At 46.4% G+C, this 20000-nt stretch overlaps 1 protein-coding gene across 1 annotated transcript in view; it reads right to left on the bottom strand.

The window, feature by feature from the left end:
* LOC135810144 (E3 ubiquitin-protein ligase RNF123-like) overlaps positions 1-20000 on the bottom strand; it is a 40534-nt gene that overhangs the window by 11770 nt on the left and 8764 nt on the right. The window contains exons 6-25 of the mRNA XM_065323610.1: positions 18559-18656; positions 16971-17060; positions 16461-16528; positions 15411-15783; positions 14820-14960; positions 14160-14252; positions 13175-13248; positions 12729-12837; positions 12245-12308; positions 11496-11563; positions 11027-11110; positions 9184-9307; positions 8214-8274; positions 7862-7902; positions 3397-3447; positions 3029-3108; positions 2295-2390; positions 1647-1751; positions 1169-1346; positions 687-761 (exon numbers count right to left, since the gene is read on the bottom strand). Coding sequence (XP_065179682.1) covers positions 687-761; positions 1169-1346; positions 1647-1751; positions 2295-2390; positions 3029-3108; positions 3397-3447; positions 7862-7902; positions 8214-8274; positions 9184-9307; positions 11027-11110; positions 11496-11563; positions 12245-12308; positions 12729-12837; positions 13175-13248; positions 14160-14252; positions 14820-14960; positions 15411-15783; positions 16461-16528; positions 16971-17060; positions 18559-18656 — 2073 coding nt within the window. The remainder of the gene's footprint in view (positions 1-686; positions 762-1168; positions 1347-1646; positions 1752-2294; positions 2391-3028; positions 3109-3396; positions 3448-7861; positions 7903-8213; positions 8275-9183; positions 9308-11026; positions 11111-11495; positions 11564-12244; positions 12309-12728; positions 12838-13174; positions 13249-14159; positions 14253-14819; positions 14961-15410; positions 15784-16460; positions 16529-16970; positions 17061-18558; positions 18657-20000) is intronic.

Here is a 20000-nt window from a genome sequence, read left to right as displayed (position 1 = left end):
AGATGAAACCGCGACACTTTCTCATTGTGAACAAGCGTAATTCTTAAAATAACACACAAAGTTTCATGGCTTTCAGAATAGTATTGACTGAAATCAGTCCTGGAACAAATCTCTAATTGAACGAACGGTATGTTGGAATTAAAATATAATCTATAGAAAAGAAAAAGACCAAGGAACTACAGGTTACGCTATACTGTCCACTCTCTGTCCACGCTATACTCTCCATCTGAGTCCATCAAATACATGTATAATCGATTTATCAGGACACCACCCGTACTGTGAGCACTGAACGCAGAAAGCCTTGGGAAATGCTGTCTGTTTAGATTGTACATGTATCCCGCCTTGGGAAATGCTGTCTGTTTAGATTGTACATGTATCCCGCCTTGGGAAATGCTGTCTGTTTAGATTGTACATGTATCCCGCCTTGGGAAATGCTGTCTGTTTAGATTGTACATGTATCCCGCCTTGGGAAATGCTGTCTGTTTAGATTGTATATGTATCCCGCCTTGGGAAATGCTGCCTGTTTAGATTGTACATGTATCCCGCCTTGGGAAATGCTGCCTGTTTAGATTGTACATGTATCCCCATGCCACTGTGTACTGGAAGTTCTAAACACGTACTGTAAAGACGCAGGCGGGCAACAGGAGATTCCTGTCATGTAGGAGAAGGCAAATGTTGGCACTTACCCGGCAGAACAACGTGTTTGCTCGGCACTACTCTACATATTAGCTGAGCCAGCTGCTTGACTAGACTGTCAGCGTCTGATATGGGCATACACACACACACACGTATTATACAAGCACAGACACACAGACACACATGTACAAAACACACGTGAATACACGTACACACACACACACACAGACATGTACAAAACACACACACCCACAGATAAAGCCGGGCGTACGGCAATTCACTGAGGGAAGATGCTAAAAGAATGTGCATCGGAGTTGCATAGCGCACCAAAGGATCGGCACAAAAGCCAAGCAAATACGTCAGACAGCAAGCGGCAGGTGGAAAATTGCAAATAGATTTGGCTGACGTGATTTCCATTGCATAATACAGGTCCACACACGATACGATCACAGGCATAAGCCATGGTTACATAAAGAACTGAATGGGTGTCAGTAAGACTACAGTATAGCAAGACCAGACCGGCGATCCTTACCTTCCCTTTCGAAGAAGTCATGGACAATATGATGGACAACGCGCAGGCAGAAGAACATGTCAAACATGACGCGTACATAATGCTCTGGCAGAAACCCGAACAGCTCATTCTTGTCCAGAAAGCGTGCAGTGACGGACATGGTCACGTGACACGCCCATGCTAAGACATCGCACATGTCCTGTATGAGTGGGCACAATGTATGTGCATGTGAACACACATACACGCGTACGCACGCACGCACATGCATACACACACACGCACCACACACACACACACACACACACACACACACACACACACATACACACACACACACACACGCACACGCACACACACACACACACACACACACGTACACACATACTTCATTACGCAAACCTAAAAACGCCATCAAACCAAAAGCAGCAGAACAAAGATCACAGACAAACCATCCTCAGCCAGAGACTGATACTGATAGCAGGTGTGGTAGTCATCATACCTTTGAGAATGTGGACGCTCTCAAGCATGCCATTGTTCTAGAATGGCGTTCTAACTCAGACTGTGTCTGTTGCAGGTAGGTATCAACACATGTCAGTGTCTCACCCTGTACAGAGTACACATACACGTACACATACACGCACATGTACACAATGTCATACACATACGTACACATACACGCACATGTACACGTCCACATACACAGAAAACACACAATAGGCACAGACATAGTCAGAGAAACGGAATGTTACATGAGCAAGCGAGTCAAAAGACACAGGCTTTAGTCCAGCTATGCTATCACGACAGCAATCCAAACAACCGTGTCAAAATACACAAGTTTCAATGCAGCTAAGCTGTCACTGCAGCCATCGCTACAGCAGTCACTACAGCTGATGAAATGTAGCGTGTGTGAATCTCCTGGTCACTACTCTGTCCGATGAATCGAGTTAGCGGATCAGGTAATCAACTCAATCGCCCACAGCATACACACATGCTCACAAGCACTCGCCAACCTAATAACCATCAAGAATACAATGTCTTGTACTTTGAAGTACTGATACACTTGCTTATTAGGTTGATGGAGGTGAAACGAGAAGATGTGATCAACTTGTCTTTACAAAAATGCACACAAGAGTGCCAGCACACTAACCTCAAAATTCTCACTGTCACCAGCCTTTTCACGTAACTCTCTGAATGTCTCCATGGAGGAGTTCAACTCCTTGATTTGATGGAAGCATTGCGAGCACTGCCACATACAAGAAGAAAAGAACACAGCGAGCAGCAGCTCATCATCATCAGCATTACCAACACGTAATCAGAAGCAGCAGGAGTGGATTTGGTCCTACCAGACTGGTGCTGCTATGCATCCAGGACTGCATTGTAGAAAGATTGGCCATGCTGCTTAGCACAGTGCGGCATACTGTAAAACCGGAAAGTTTAACGACCAAAAAGTTTAACGTTTTTTGTAATTTTGGCATGATAACGTGCAGAAAGTTTAACGATGGCTACCTGGCCACCCATCTGTATGCGCATCTTTACACAGACATCTAGCGATAAACGTGTTTTTTTTTCAAATAACAAAAAATAATTGGTCGTTGAAACGTTAGACTTTGTGACTCGTTAGACTTTCCAGTTATAAAGTATAGTACGCCAATATAAGAGATCAGTGCAACAGGGCAACTGCAATGTACAATGATACTAGCTCTATATCCAGGAGGAAATAAATGTTCCCGCCTAACTGGTGCGACGACGCTGCACAACTTTATGCAGAGGCTTCCGTGTTCTCTTCCCACTGCCCCCGCAACCCACTACTTACACACTGCCAAGCCAAAATAACGGGATCCACAGTGCACTACACACAACAATATGACCCTAAACTCTCACCAGAATCAGATCTTTACATGACCAGTTGTGAAAGATTAGCAGAATGGTGTCGGCCAGACTTATCAGCGTGGCAAACTCAGCTGCATGGCAGGAAGACAGAGAAGTATGAACAAGCATACCGATAAATGAGTTGACACAGATCGACGCACATACTGAAGGCAAGATGAACTGATAGCCAAAAAGGCCAGTACACGGAATGCTGTGTCCCAGCCAACACACACACACACACACACACACACACACACACACACACACACATGTGCGTGGGCACCCACACAAGTACACACATGCACACACCCATGCCATAAGAGTTGGCACAATGGCATTCGACAATTGCCAGCAGAATAGATTAAACAGACACTACTCACATAGCTCTTCTTCCTCTTCACCAAACGTCTCGGCATCCTCCTCAAGAGCCTCTACATGGTCGCAGCACACACACATATCATATTCCAATTGAGTCGGTATTGACCGCGTATTGACCTAATATTACAGCGTACATACTATACAGCACAGGACAGAGGCAGTATGCTTAGGTTCTGCGAAAGTGCTCAATACCTGATTCAGGCAGAGCGGCGTACACAAAGGCACACAATGAAAATCTTGGCATATTCCGTTGAACGGAATTTGCCCAAGGTTTTCATTGTGTGCCTTCGTGTACAGCACAGGAGTATCGAGACGGGCATCAGCATTTCAACACCTTTAACAAAAAAAGTACCGCATCACAGATCACATTCTACAGAGGGGAGAAGTGAAACTCTGAGTAACAACGAAACAGCCCTATTTTGCTGCCATTTGTGTACCTCTTGTGTGTCCAAGGGCAAGGTCATGGAGCAGGTCGGTATGTCCCAGAGCTCACATGCGCAGGCGCACGGGGTCAAGCTCGATACCCGGCGAGCAAAGGCCACACTTCGCAAGTCGGGCAAGACCGTAAAGAGGCGAAGACTGGAGCTGAAGGAGCTGCGCAGTCAGTAGGGTGCCTCTCAGGAATTGAGGGAAGGTACGTTGTACCAATCCAAGTCCTCCCTTCTTGCCGAGCCAGACGTGGATGAAATCGCTGGTCCAGTCACTCCTGCCAAGCTGTTATCAGAAGAGAAGTACCGGTACACTTTTGTGTACTTTGACCTGGAAACAACGGCTTCGGAGACGATGCAGAAATCATCCAGCTTGCAGCTTCCGTTCCAACTGTTTGCAAGTAAGGGATCATGGCCTTTATCCGCTGCCGCCTTAGCTTTACCCTTGTGCGTACTAGCGTCATGTGCATCCGTGGGAGTAGCTCCCTCTTCCCCTCGCGTGCACCGGTGGACTGCCCTGCCTCTCTCGTTAATGCTGAGGCCGTCGTTGTACGAGTGTAGTTCTTTCCTGCTCACATATTATTAACTCTTATAACTTATAACTCTTTGCGCGCGACCCCCATGTCCGCATATTTCCCCTTTTTTATTTTCCCGGTACGTAGGTATTTTACTACTCCGTGGTTTTTCCACAACTTCATTCTTTTTACCAGGCGTGGGCCATCCCCTGGACTATCAAAATGGGTGTCTTATTATTTTTTCTGTAAAAAGCTTGATAAATCGCCTCGAAAAGGGACAGCGTGGTAGGCTCTGACATGATTATTGAAGTGGTTATTCTGCTGATGTAGGCATGGGGTCAGTCGTTCTTTCAACATCAGAATTGGCATATTTCTGTGATGAGAAATGAGTTTGTTGTCTTCTGATCTGAACGGCAGTGATGAACGTACTTCGAGCATTTTTGGTCTTTTCTGAGTATGTATTGCCAGAAGGGTCGATGTCCTCTGGTGCATCAGATGTCACAGGCGTGTCCGTCTCTACTGTCGGTGGCAAGTGTGTGTTGGTAAAGGCTGGCGAAGTTCTGCCGTCGCTCTCGCTACCTGCTGCCATTGAGCGTTTCATCCCTTGGCTACAGTCCACTGGTGGTTCGAAACCGGTTCTTATTGCACACAACTGCATGTCGTTTGATATGCGTGTGTTGTTGGGTGAGGTGAAGCGTGCTGGGCAGTCGTACGTACAGCAGCTTGTTGCAGCAATTGCTGGCTTTGCTGATTCTCTGCTAGCCTTGAAGCAGGTCCTCCCTGGAAGGAAGTCATACAAGCTAGAGGATCTGGCCAAGGACATTCTGAAGGAGGACTATGCCGCCCACAGTGCCGATGCAGATGTCGACGTCCTCGAAAATTGGTGGGGAAGACAATCCCGGAGAGAGTTATTCTTGCACAGCATACACGTCGGGTCGGCAATGTCTGTGCTTGCTGCGTTCGAAGCCAGTAAAGGTATGTTTGCTATGTGTATCCAGTGGATACAATCATTTTTATGAGTCGCGCAGCAAGGCAACGGTCCATTCATTCACTACGTACATATATGTACATGTAGTCTTGTACGTGAAATATCCCTCAACTTCAACTAATGATAATGTACACGTATGATATCACGGTCCATGCTAGCATTCTTTTAGCCAAGCTGGCTGTGTGTGCCTTGGTTGTGTACAGGTGTATATGCTGAGCTCCGCTCACGGTTTCGCAAAACCTGCACTTTCAGATCACATGGCAAAGAAAATAGCCAATTCCGGTATCAGGTATGTGCAGAAAGAAACTGAGCATACGGTTGATGATGTATGTGCAGAAAGAAACTGTGCATACGGTTGATGATGTATGTGCAGAAAGAAACTGAGCATACGGTTGATGATGTTCACTTCTATTACGCATCCGCATGAAACTGTGACAGCTAGGTAGCTAACATCTTCCACGGGTTGATTCATGTGGAAAGTACCGTAGAATCCAGCGGATAAGCCCATGGGCTTATCTGTTTCACAAGGACATTTCGGTGGGCTTATACGAGAACATGGGCTTATACGCGGGCATGGGCTTATACGCCGACACCAAGTCGTGCTATTGAAAAGTATCAAGGAAGTGAGAAGTACATTGCTGAAAACCACTGTGCAAACAAAAAACAACCGATGATTGTGCTGAAATGTACGAAAAAAAACTAATGTGCATGTACTACATACATGGTATGGCCAAGAATCCATAATTTGTGGACTCTCGGTATGACCTAGGCCCATGGGCTGGTACGATGAAGCTTTGTGATGTTCGAACAAACCCTGGGCTTATGCGCGGGCATGGGCTTATACGCGGGTGGGCTTATCCGCGGGATTCTACGGTATTCATGTCACACTCAGTAACAGTGCCTTTGATAACGGGTCCATTTCTACCCGGTACAATCGAGCTGCGGTGAGCGTTTCCTGTGACATGAGTGTTTGCAGCTGACTTTAAGTTACATGTTCTTTATAACTCAGATGGTGAGCCAAGGATACATTTTTGTAACATGGGAAATTGTGGGCACAAGTTATGCGATCGAGTCCACCAACTAAACCAGATTTTGAACTGTCAGTTTTTTCCCTGTCAGTTTTGTGCTAGATTGTGCACGTCTGACTGTTCAAAATCTGGTTTAGTTGGTGGACTCAATCGCATAAATTGTGCCCACAATTTCCCATGTTACAAAAATATTCTGTATAGTTCTTGCCCACAGGTACAGTCATCTGATGCTGGCATTTGACAGGAATCGGGGAACTGGCATCCAGACTTTACTGCAGGAAAAGGACGGCAATGGGCGTATGAGAGCCACAAAGAGTTCTGCTATTGCGAAACGCATAGCAGATCATCTAGGGTCTGAAAGGCCCAACAGCAGCAACACTGTTTCACAGACCACTCTAGACCACGCCAGTGGTTCAGCAGCAGCTGCAGAAGCTGCTGCCTCACCCCCAGTACCAACAACTCCCAGTCGTGCCATGCCGCAGTTATCTGCCCAGACACTGGCACTGTACCGCCGGAGGCGTGAGAATGGGTATGATCTGCTCGATCCATATGTTATTGTCTCGATTCTCCACTATTCGAACAAATCTAAAGCGGTCTGCTGAAATACACGTTTTGCCAAAATCACATTCGGGGCTACCTTGGCCTCTCACAGTGCTCTGGCCATGTGTTGTGAACATTTCCCACAGGAGACACTATTGTAGGCCCCTCCATACCCACTTTCAGGATTTTTGAAGTTCTACCAGCTGGAATTTTACACATTTAGTGAAAAATCATTTAGTTTTTGCAAAAAAACATAGGTACAAAAACATCCCCATAGCTCGGGAACCACATAATAACGTTAGACCTATCCTTGAAATAGCCCAGACCAGTTCTCTAGGTGTCTGGCCATCTGAAAACACACAGTTCAGATCGATTTACCATAATATTTTTGCTCCCTCTTTGGGGTTGATCCACCTTAATATTGTGATCAGACCCCCCCCCCCCCCCACCACACACACACCCAGGTCATATTCTTAGGTCCAAGTACTTTAGTTTTCTCGGAGACAAAAATGCGATAATATGCCAAAAAAGAGCAAGCTTCAGGAGCCCCACAATCATAATCTTGAAAAGCTCTTCCACTAGTACTGTACATGTACTTTCGTTGCCTTCTCTTCATCATGAGAAGGCAATGAAAGTTCTAGTGGAACAGGAAGAGCTTTGAGGATGTTGATTGTGAAAAGCCTGAAGCTTGTTCTTTTCTTGAGTGTAATTGCAGTAAAGTGCAGGTACATTGAGAATAGCCAAGACATAACGCTATACCCGGTTGCTTCTGTAGTAAAGAGTCGTATTGTTTCGAACAGAGTGGCAAAACAATGACAGCACAGGCACTGGTTTGCTGCTCAATACAACGGTTCATGTGTGATGACATCATTCGTATGAACTCCACACCGTACTGAATGTATGCGTGGCAAGGCGTGGCCGAATGTATACATGGTAAGGCATGGCTGAATGTAAGCATGTACACCTACCTGCATATTCCTTGCTGAGGTGAGCCAGGGAGCCACCCAAGCTGCAATACAAATACACAGGTACAGCGACAAAGGTTAACAACATGCCACTCAATATGACACAACAGAAGTTACCGTCGAGGATGATAGGAGATGGGGGGGGGGGAGAGGAGAGAGGGAGAGAGAGAGAGAGAGAGAGAGAGAGAGAGAGAGAGAGAGAGAGAGAGAGAGAGAGAGAGAGAGAGAGAGAGAGAGAGAGAGAGAGAGAGAGAGAGAGAGAGAGAGAGAGAGAGAGAGAGAGAGAGAGAGAGAGAGAGAGAGAGAGAGAGAGAGAGAGAGAGAGAGAGAGAGAGAGAGAAGAGAGAAAACCCACCGAGTATATTCACTGCAATGTCCTGACAAGGAGTAGAACAGACTGTCTACAAGGCAAAGATCTGTAGCAACAAACACACAAGAAAGGACAGCAGAATCATCAAATACTGGTTAACTCTTGACTGCAAAGGGTGTTGTGGGGATACGGATGAAAACTGAAGCATTACGAAATGTGTATTGCCATGCCCAGGTGCACGAACATGACTTCTCTATAATCCTTCGCAAGAGACAATGTTCGCCTACACTTGTAGTACAGTACCCCAGATTACAAATATACAGAGTTGATCTGCTGTGCAGAAATAGCATTCACTGTGCTGAGTGACCATTCACTAAGTTATATCTGTCAGCTTCACATAAGCAGTGCACCTTATCAGCCAGGGTGATCAATGCCTATGGTGGACAGGGCTCAGCAACACAACATGTACAAAAAGGAAAGCAACGTTTAATGTGTTTTAACTCGAACTTCCATGGTTCGAAACCAATCATCAGATCTGATGATTGATGTTGAACCATGAAAATCCGAGTTACAACACACATTGTGCTGCTGTCAGTTTCAATGCATTGTTGTTAACACTAGCGACGGGGGATACATTGGTTGGTTTCTCTGCACCAGAACAATAAAGCGCCATGGGCACTATTTCGTCAAGGAAGACGTACGTCCAAGCAATGTAACATATCTTCAGTGTAGCAAACAGTATGCGTCTGAATGGTACATGAATGGTACATGAATGGTACATGAATACACTCAAAAATAGCTTTCAAAACCATGAGGGTACAGTGAAACCTGTGACTAACGACCACCCCTTGGGGCCAGAAGATGCGGTCTTTAGTGGCAGGTGGTCCTTAGTTAGAGGTTTGCACCACACAACCATATGTGAATGTGAGACCGTCCGTGCCTGGCGAAGTGGTCTGTAGTACCAGGCTGGTCGCTAGTCACGGTGGTCTGTAGTTACAGATTTTACTGTACTTGCCTTTCGACTTGGGAGCAGCAGGAAAGTCAGCTGCCAGCTCATCCCAGACTTCACAGAGAGCCTTGACCATCGGCACTGCCATACCAGAAAGCAGAGTGATGGCCGACGTTTCTAGTGCAGCATCCTACACAAACACAGACAAACAGACAGACAGACACAGACACAGACACAAAAACACATGCACACACACACACACATATAAACACACAGATGTTCACCTAACATTAAGCTACTGCCATACCTGCAGTGCATGGGAACAAAATTTTAAATCGTTTTAGTTACTTGAAGCAGGATAGAACTGAATTCAACAACACGGAAGATGTGAGCTTCTGTTTGTTTGTCATTTTAAGGAAAATTCAGAGTGCATTGGTCTCAATGTGCATGCGGAGAAACGACACCCATGGTGTATTCTGTTTGACTCAGGCTGGCTGACTAGGCAATCATACGCAGCCAACTACAGTAAAACATGTGACTAACGACCACCCCTTGGGGCCAGAGAAAGTGGTCTTTAGTGGCAGGTGGTCCTTAGTTAGAGGTTTGCGCCACACAACCATATATGAATGTGAGACCGTCCGTGCCTGGCGAAGTGGTCTGTAGTACCAGGCTGGTCGCTAGTCACGGTGGTCTTTAGTTACACGGTTTGGACAGGAGACTGCACTCTTGAACATTATCCTTTCATGTTGTCACATGTTGCACGTTGATACTATTAGTGTATTGTAGTTACGAATTGTGTACAGAACTGTCACATGCTGCAAGGGCAGTATTGTCAAGACATGCTAGGTCGCTTGCAATACTGGTGCGTTGCGTATTACTGCTATGTATTTCGCGAGTGTAATATTTATTTGTTAGTCTGTTAGAATTACATCACGAGTGCATATCTGTTACGTCTACGTCGAGACACATTTTATTATACAGTAATTGCTATGCGTGTTCGTACCACGACATGTTCACGAGCGGAATATCTTGTGAATTGTTCTAATGTATTATATAAGTAGAATTGTTGACACACTAATTGGTTGCAATGTACATGTACTTACTAGTACTTGATCCGTTGCATTATCGCCATCCGCGGCAACTCCGCTACGATCTACTTGGCGAAACTTACTCTCGATCTCGCTGACAGGGTGTGCTGTCACCCTGTCGCTGGGTGCAAGCACCCCTTGACAGACACTGTTTTCACCTCCGTAATCAACAATTCTTTATTCTTTCACTCCAGCACATTGTTTCTGCATTTCAAATTATTGCTTTCTTTTCGTTGCATGCGCCTGCACTCCGCGCTGCACGCGGACTTTGGAGTTTGGTAGTCGCCATATTTAGTATCTCTATGGCTACGATAAATCATGCATTTTCTGTACGCTGCATTTTCTCTCTATGCCACGTCGTTGTGTGCATGCATGCAGCGCAAGCCGAATGCACGCACGCTGCACGTTTTGCTCAGGACAGCGATTTGGCGATCGTTGTTCGGTGTGTTCTTTGGTGTTCTTGTGGAAACGGGTGGTAATGTCGATTAAAGGAGTTTCTGGGTTTTTGTGGTCTGCCTGACGATGGTTAGTTGCGGGACCAAGTCGCACCGCAACACGGTTTACTGTACAAATTTGAAAAGATAGCTATTAGAATTAAAAGCAGCACCATCACTCCACAATGACTTCTAAGCCGACCTAAAAGCACTTGCACATCACCACCATAGCGAAGACAATTCCAGTTATAAGAAAGGCAAGCAGCCTCACCCTAACTTCTGAATTCCATTTATACACCAATTTTGCCAGTCCCTCCTGACAGACATGGCTATCAAAAAAGTCATGATAATGAGCAAAAGAAAAATCAGACGAAGAAAAGCACTTACCGCAGTGGGATTAGCAGGTAGCATGCGAACTTGCCGCCTCAGCTCTCGTGCAACAACTATCTGGGATGATTCGTCAAAGAACGTCTGCACACACGCCATCAGAACATACAGGGGCAGAATACGCCAATGCAGAATGAGCCACACAACCCTAGCAGAATACACCGGTGCAGAATGAGCCACACAACCCTAAAAGATAGCAACACTTACTAAGCAGGATCATTGAATGGGAACAAAGGATAAAAAGAACACAACCTCTGGTTGTTGCCATGTTTGCTTGTGTGCTTGTTTGTGTTGGTGTTTGCTTGTTGTCAGTGTTGGTGTTGTTGTTGGTGTTGTTGTTGTTGTTGTTGTCGTTGTTGTTGCTGCTGCGGCTGCTGTTGTTGTTGCTGTTGCTGTTGTTGCTGTTGTTGTCGTAGCCATCGTCGTTGTATTCATTAACATTTACATGCATAATCCTCTTGCCCCATACCATGTCTCCATCCTCCACTTCGTCCTGGAGCAGTGCTTTGCAAATCGATTCATGAACCTTGTCCAGCACTGCAATCACACCAAGAGAGAGAGAGAGAGAGAGAGAGAGAGAGAGAGAGAGAGAGAGAGAGAGAGAGAGAGAGAGAGAGAGAGAGAGAGAGAGAGAGAGAGAGAGAGAGAGAGAGAGAGAGAGAGAGAGAGAGAGAGAGAGAGAGAGAGAGAGAGAGAGAGAGAGAGCATGAGAAAAAGACCATGAGAAACAGGGAGTGAGAGCATGAGAAAAAGACCATGAGAAACAGGGAGTGACAGCAGTGACAAGCACAGATCACTGAGAAACAACCAAGGTTCAACAATTACAGGTAATACTGGTGCGATTCGAAAGGTCGACACCCTACATGGAATGCAAGCATGACCAAACAGCCATATCCCATGCCCCGCTGCTGTAATATTCAACTACCGTAAAGTGAGAAACTTTCGCCAGAGATTAAATTTCACTATTTTCGTGACCATCACTTGCGCACCGAGAACGTTCATCGCTTTACACAGTTTACAGTACTCGAGGCAGCCCACCCCAACACAAAACCCAGACACAAAACAATTTCAAAACCGTTCAGACCAATCCAAGAACCAGCACAATTCATAACATCTGCGTGTACTAGTAGATAGCCTAACATGTCTTTCACTATTACAATAGTAGAGATAGTAGCAGAGAGGTAGCAGAGAGTGATAGGGTAAAGATACCCAACCTACCAGCACACTGTCGTACAAGATTCGCTGTGATCTGCTCATACGCCTGCTTGTTGTGCTGTTCATCCTACAACGCGCCCCGGACCATATACACCCACACGTACACCCACACACACACGCGCGCGCGCGTGCACACACACATGTGCACACACACCCACCCACACACACGCACACACACACACACACACACACACACACACACACACACACACACACACACACACACACACACACAAACATGGAGACGTATATAGACACACACATTCACAAACGCATTCATACACTTAATAGGGCTAAGACCATCGAAAACGGCTCAAGATAAAAGGGATTAAAAAACACATAAAAGCAAATTGTGAAACATCAACAGCGATGAACAGGAATGGAGAAGGAACAGGAAAGAAGATATCCTACTTCAGTGTTGAAACTTCAGCCGCTCCCACCCGGCTATTTAGAGCTAGTGCCAGAACAGTAAGAGTCTAAGACGCACCTGGATTTGACAGCCTTCCCACCACACAACTGGGATCATGTCCTTCAGTGTACCAGGCTCCGGGATGGAGCCATTCGTGGCATATCCCAGCCAGTCGGAAAACCGAATCGTACACACAGTGCTGGTCAAGGGGAATCACTTCGACTATATACATTGTCCTCCAGCATTACATCACCATGGAACAACAGTTTAGGATATCAAGGTGCTCGAAATGGCCACGGTAGGACTGTATGGTATACCCCAGCCTCCAACTACAAACCCAAAACAAACGCAATTAAAGTTGAATCGTATCTATGACGGCTTGGCACATTGAGATTGTGAAGAGCCCGACTAGCAAGCAAACACGTGCAGAACGTCGCACAGAGCCACTGACACTGGGTTGCTACTACGTGGACCCAAAACAATGCAATGCGTTCAGAAAAGCTGATCACATTAGGAGAGGATATCTTGTGTCCGTCACGATGAGGGAGCGGCAGCGAGCATTGCGCAGCATCTCCAGGAGAACGACTGCATAGGAAAGCTATGCATAGAACACATGGAAATCAGAAAACACATCACAGACTACATGAATAACTCACCAAGATACTGTACATGCATGCAGATACACAACAAGAACATGTTAATGTTCAATGTCCATGCAAAGGTTGAGCAGAACGAAACTTAGGCCCTCTACAGACTACGTACATAGAGCATCCAGTACAAAATAACATAATGCCTAAAAGGCAACATTTTTCCAAGACTAAATTCAGACTACACTTTACATGCAACATACAGGTAACCGTTGACCCTGAATATTGGATTCTGATCATATGCTCCTCTCATTCCTACATAACACGTTATTTTCGGTGTAACTTAAATTTCAGTGTAATTTCGGTAGAGAAACCAGGCAACTAAATTTAGACTACGTGTAAACGGCACTAGGGTACGCACTGTATGTGCAGGGAACGCTGGTCACCTAATTCGACATTACACCTGAAACCTGGCAGGTCCCAGTCACCAAAATCTACACCACCAAAGTTACATGCTATACACTGTTGTGAACAGTAGGTAACTCAGCTGTGCATGGATTCTCCACTTCAACTACAATGTAGGCATGCCAGTGAATGTAGGTGTACACCCGGTGAAAGTACTAAACCAACGTCAAGATCAAAGACTCTGCGCTCCTGTTCGCTGACATCAACAAGTACATGTACATTCACATGTAGTCCAACATGTAGTCCAACATGTAGTCCAACATGTAGTCCAACATGTAGTCTAATCAGGTCACAAAAGAATAGATGGAGCGTATCCCTGGACTCTGTCGAAATACAAATAGCAGCATTGGCTAATCCGTTCGTCGCACGTGGATCATTTCCTACAGAAGATACCAGGGCAATCGCGGGCACAATACCGGTCTTGCACTACGAGTTCTAGATGACTGATTGTACATACCTGTGGTTGTAAATCTAGGCACAGTGGTGAGAAGCCGTGTACCAAGTGCAACCCTTCAGTGATGTACTTGAGGAGAATCGCAAGATGCTCAACCTGTGCGTGAATTTACATGCACATACGCACACACGTGCACATATTAACACATACGCACGGACGCACACACATACACCATGTACCATGTACACACACACACACACACACACACACACACACACACACACACACGCATATGCACACACACACACGCGCACGCACACACACGCGCACGCACACACACACACACACATACACACACACAACACATGCACACAACACACACACACACACACACACACACACACACACAACACATGCACACAACACACACACACACACACACACACACACACACACACACACACACGCGCGCGCGCACACACGCGCGCGCGCACACACACACACACACACACACACACACACACACACACACACACACAACACACATGCACACAACACATACCCACGAACACACATACATTTCAAACACATGTAAAACAAACGAACTCACTTTTCTCTTTCAGTAACAACACAATGATGGCATTCACCAACTTCCAAATCCCAAAGCATTTCAGTGCACGGGCAGTTACAACAAATAACCACAGCCACACAGAAAACATTTACATCAAGTAGGGATGACATCATCTCCAAGAACCGTGCAAGAATGGGTCGTGGAGCCAGCGAGTTCTCAGCTGTTACAGGCCCATCCAACTGGAGCAAGAATGGTATGAGCTGACTGGGTATCAGATACGAATGTACACCTCGCTGTGCAGGAGAGAGATGGAGAAAGAGATAGATAGTTAGAGAAAGAGAGAGAGAGAGAGAGAGAGAGAGAGAGAGAGAGAGAGAGAGAGAGAGAGAGAGAGAGAGAGAGAGAGAGAGAGAGAGAGAGAGAGAGAGAGAGACACACACACACACACACACACACACACACACACACACAGACAAGAGACAAAGAGACAGAGAAAGTGTAAGAGAATGAGCTCAGCTCCAACACAGAAACCATAAAAGGATACAAGAGCGTGCTTTGCCAGTACAGAATCTGTGGACACTTCACCACATAACTATCACCTAACCCCCCAATTCAGTGGTTCTCTGAAAGGCGATGAAAAGCAGGAGAACAAAAGGCAGAACTTTGATGTGAACTGCGACGCGAGTACGCAGTTCAATGAGCCATATGGTCACATGCAGCAAGAAGAAGATGAAGGTGTTTACCTGGAAGTAAGCTGATAAGAAAGGCACGAACAGGTGATGGCCAACGATGAAAGTGACTTTGGCCAGAGAATCCTGTATCTGTGCGGTGGCGGTGGCTAGCAGCGAGGAGGTAACCGGCACAGCCGACGACGACGGCGGCGATGCACCCAGCACTGCCAGGCGATGAAGGCACTCCAAGAGAGTGGACGCACCGCCAAACTGCGACGGAACACCGTCGACCAACGGCTTGTAACCGGCGCTCGGGTAGCGCAGTGGACGGCCGCCGAAGTTCACGATGCATTTCTCTCCCGCTGGCGCGCTGACGTAGGGCATGTACGCGTGGCTGGCTCCTCGCGTGATGCAATCAAACGCCATGCCAAGGTCATCTCCATTTCTATACAGACAACACACACACACACACACAAACACACAGACCAGGCTAACAGCATGCTCAGAAAGCTAGGACGTGTGCAATGATCATGGATAATGTGAGATTCAGTACAAACCACTATAGTTCCAATAACATTCGTACTACGGTCATAGAACTACTTGAAGTAGCTGCCAGCCCATGCACAAACACAAACACACGCACACACACACACACACACACACACACACACACACACACACACACACACAAACATGCCCGTAAAGGACAAATCACGGTGTATTTATTTATCGAGAATAAAGAGTATGAAGTATGAATCAGGGGTCCTGATTGAACAAACAAATGCCATCGGTCTCTTGGCGTTTGTCCGAAAGAGGACTGACTGCAGCAGGTGGTGTGACTGTGTACCGCAGCACACTATCCCCTACATAGTAATGTCAGTACAATGTCAACAATCAGTCAGTAGCATGTACAGCTTTATAGCACCTGCACACCCTTTGTAGTCCCCTATGTTCTCTAGCTGTTGCTGTTGTTGTTCTCTTCCATTCTATGTACTATGTTGTAGGCATGTGCACTTTCATAAAAAATATAAAAAATAAAATAAAAAATGTACCCACTGCACACAATGTCATTAGCTTGTGCTGCTACTAGTAACACTGTTATGGGCATGTTGTTGTACTGACCGTGAGTAACTGACTGTCCCTGCATCCATATCAATGAGACAACCAATAACATCACCGTCCAGCCATTCCTGAAACACACACACACACACACACGCACGCACGCGGCGCACGCACACACACACACACGCGCGCGCCCAATGCAGCCATCATCGTATGGAGGAAGGATCAGCAGAATGAGGTGGTGGATAAGGAGAGGGAGTGAGAAGTGTTTGCCGAGGTTCAACAATACAGTCGCAGTGCGAACATCCTACCTTCATGCTACACTAACAGTAACACGACTGACATCATAACATAAACACAATGACATCATAATATAACCACAATTACATAACATAAACATGATGACATCATAGCAACAACCCAATGTTATCATAACATAAACCCAATGACATCACACAAACACAATGAGATGGACAAATGGTACAAAGAACACACTGACTGGGCACAGTGGGCAGAAGGGCACAGTCTTGACGAGGGACAACAACTGGACGACAAGAGGTCTTGACTTACGACGCCATAGTTCCACTGTCCCCCACAGAACTTGAGTTTCCGACGGCCACTGTAAGTATAGTGACAGGTCTCGTGCATCACCTTGTCAGGCTACAAGTAACACACACGCACGCACATCCGCATGAACACGCAAAACACACACACACGTATACCCACACACACACACATGCACACACGCACACGCGCGCACGCGCACACTCACACACACACACACACACACACACACACACACACACACACACACACACACACACACACACACACACAGGGATGAGACAGAAAAGAGAAAATGAACATCATCCTTACTGCATCTCGGGTTACTCTGGAGTACTGGACACACACAGCCAGTACAGGATCACCTGTGCATGAGCAGTATTGACTGGACTAGTAGTAGTACTACTTGAACTTGCTGCTGATTACCTATAAAGTAGGTATGTGTACAGATTATTCACTTGTGGGTTTGTTTTGCCTTCTTTTTTCTTCTTCTTTTTTTTTTTTTTTTTTACCTTTTTTGCCTTTTTTTGTTTTTAGAACTTTGAGTTGAAGTTTCGTCGAACACTTCGGAAAAATATTCATTGTGTTTCTTTTAATAAACAAACGGCGAGGAGACAATAATTTGATAGCCGCAATCAATAAGACAAGCTAATCGACATTTGTGTGTACTTTATTCATGCAATGTAAAACGGTGGAGACCATGTGCAATAAAACGATGAAAATAGTGTAGAGAAAACAATTAGGATTCAAACAAGTTTCGTACAACACTCATCAGGAATCGTGAATGGTGTATTTATTCCTGTAGCTATGCAGAAGCCGTTACTTCAGTAACGTCTGGCGCTAGCCAGGGTCCACACAGCTTTAATTTGGTGTTTGTTTGTGTGTTTGTGTCACGCCTGGCGCTATCCCGTATCTGTCCCGTACCGTACCGTACCATCAAACACAGCTGGCCACATACAGCTGGCCGCAATATTCAAATAGGGCTTTCAAACACAAGATCATAACGTGAAGCAACTTGGAAGAATGAGTATGAATGCGAAGTGTATGGGGGAATGCATGTAGGGCGATAGTGCGGGTTCGAATCCCAGGTAATGCCTGAAAAAAATAGGAGAATTGAAAAATTTATAACATCCCTTTTCTTTTTTTGCCGTCATCAAGGCGGTAGACGGTGTCGTATTACCCTCGACCGTACCTGTCCCATACCTGTCCCGTACCTGTCCCGTACCTATCCCGTACCGTACCGTACAATCAAAGACGGCTGGCCACAATGCATATTCAAATAGGGCTTTCAAATACAAGATCATAACGTGAAGCAACTTGGAAGAATTAGTATGTATGCGAAGTGTACCGGGGGATGCATGGAGGGCGATAGTGCGGGTTCGAATCCCAGGTTATGTCTAAAAACAAAAAGTAGAAACTTATAAGAATTTATAACGTCCCTATGCTTTTTTTTTGTCTAGGTCATCAAGGCAAAAAAGCATAGCGTAGGGCCCTGAGCTTCCAAGCTCTCTCGTTTTGCCCGTATTTTGCCCGTAAAAGAGGCTGCAGAATAACCTGTTCCGCACTGTGTCTAATCCACCCTGTATGTACTTACAAAGGATAGTAAATAGGTACCACCGGCACGGGCATTGCAACTCCAACCCAGCCGTATGTCACCACTTGTCATCAGAGACACTTCAAATTGCCACCGACCTGTACAGGTTGACAACACGGACAGTTGCAAATGCCCACGCAATTTATTATAACGTAGCTGTGCCTCCTACATAAGCACACGCGTGCACACACACACACACACACACACACACACACACGTACATGCACACACACACACACACACACACACAATACAATATGCCCATCCGGAGATGATAGCAGGTCCCGAAGGGACCAACAGTGTTCAAGTCACGAGCAGAATCGGGCATGGCGAGTCAAGTCCTGGCGACGGCGATAGCGCTTTCCACAAGTGCAAACGAAGTCTAAGGTGACGGGCTCGGTCGGAGGAATGGTGCTGCATGCTGATCTCCATCCTCTGCGATCCTGGGCGAGGTCGTACCAGTCCGCTATCTGGCGGTCCTTCATGTCGGACACAACATTGTCCCACCACCGCTTCCGGGGCCCATGACCTGGCCGGGTCTTGTCCAGTTCGCCGAAGAGGATACACTTTGGCATACGGAGTCATCCATTCGAGCAACATGGCCTAACCAGCGGAGTCGACGCGTTTTCAGTGCCTCCTCGATCGGCTGTACCTTGGCTCGTTCAAGGAGAGTGTTGTTGGAGATGTGCTCCTGCCATTGTGTTACTCTGCGAATATCCAGCAGAAAACGAACACAGCGGTGATGAAAGGCTGCAAGACGACGAACATCCACAGCCTTAATTGCCCAGGTCTCACAACCATACAGCAGCGTCGACAAGACAACGGCCGAATATACGTGCACCTTCGTCTTGACGGAGAGATCACGACTGGAAAAGACAGATGAGCGCAATGTACCAAATGCTCGGGAAGCTTTCGCCAAGCGAGCCGAGATCTCAGCAGTCATCTGGCCATCCGAAGAAATACAACTGCCGAGATACGTAAAATCAGGCACCAGCTCAATACTACCCTCAGGCAACTCTAAAAGGCCGGATGGTGGCGACGGGGCATTCACTACCATAGCTTTGGTCTTGGTGAAGATTACAGTGAGGCCAAACCTGCTTGCAGTGGCAACGAAGGAACTGCCAGTAGCTCCCATGTCCTCGACTGACTGTGTGTATATGGCGGCATCATCAGCGAATTGCGATTCCGTGACAGAACAGCGTGACAGGCGAGATTTAGCTGTGCGGTCACCGACAAGCTTCCGACCAAGACGATATGCCACTGGTATCCCAGCAGACACACAACCAGAACGCCACTCGTGCACGACAGCAGAAAAGTAAAGGTTAAACAACACCGGTGCAAGCGTACATCCTTGACGGAGTCCGTTGTGTACGGAGAAGCGATCCGTTGTTGTTCCTGAAACTCGCACTGCTGCCGACATACCATCATGCAGAGATCGAATT

The sequence above is a fragment of the Sycon ciliatum genome, chromosome 2 (genome assembly GCF_964019385.1).
Source record: "Sycon ciliatum chromosome 2, ocSycCili1.1, whole genome shotgun sequence".
Lineage (NCBI taxonomy): Eukaryota > Metazoa > Porifera > Calcarea > Leucosolenida > Sycettidae > Sycon > Sycon ciliatum.
The sequence above is the reverse complement of the archived record's forward strand: the minus strand, read 5'-3'. Positions and strand labels throughout refer to the sequence as shown.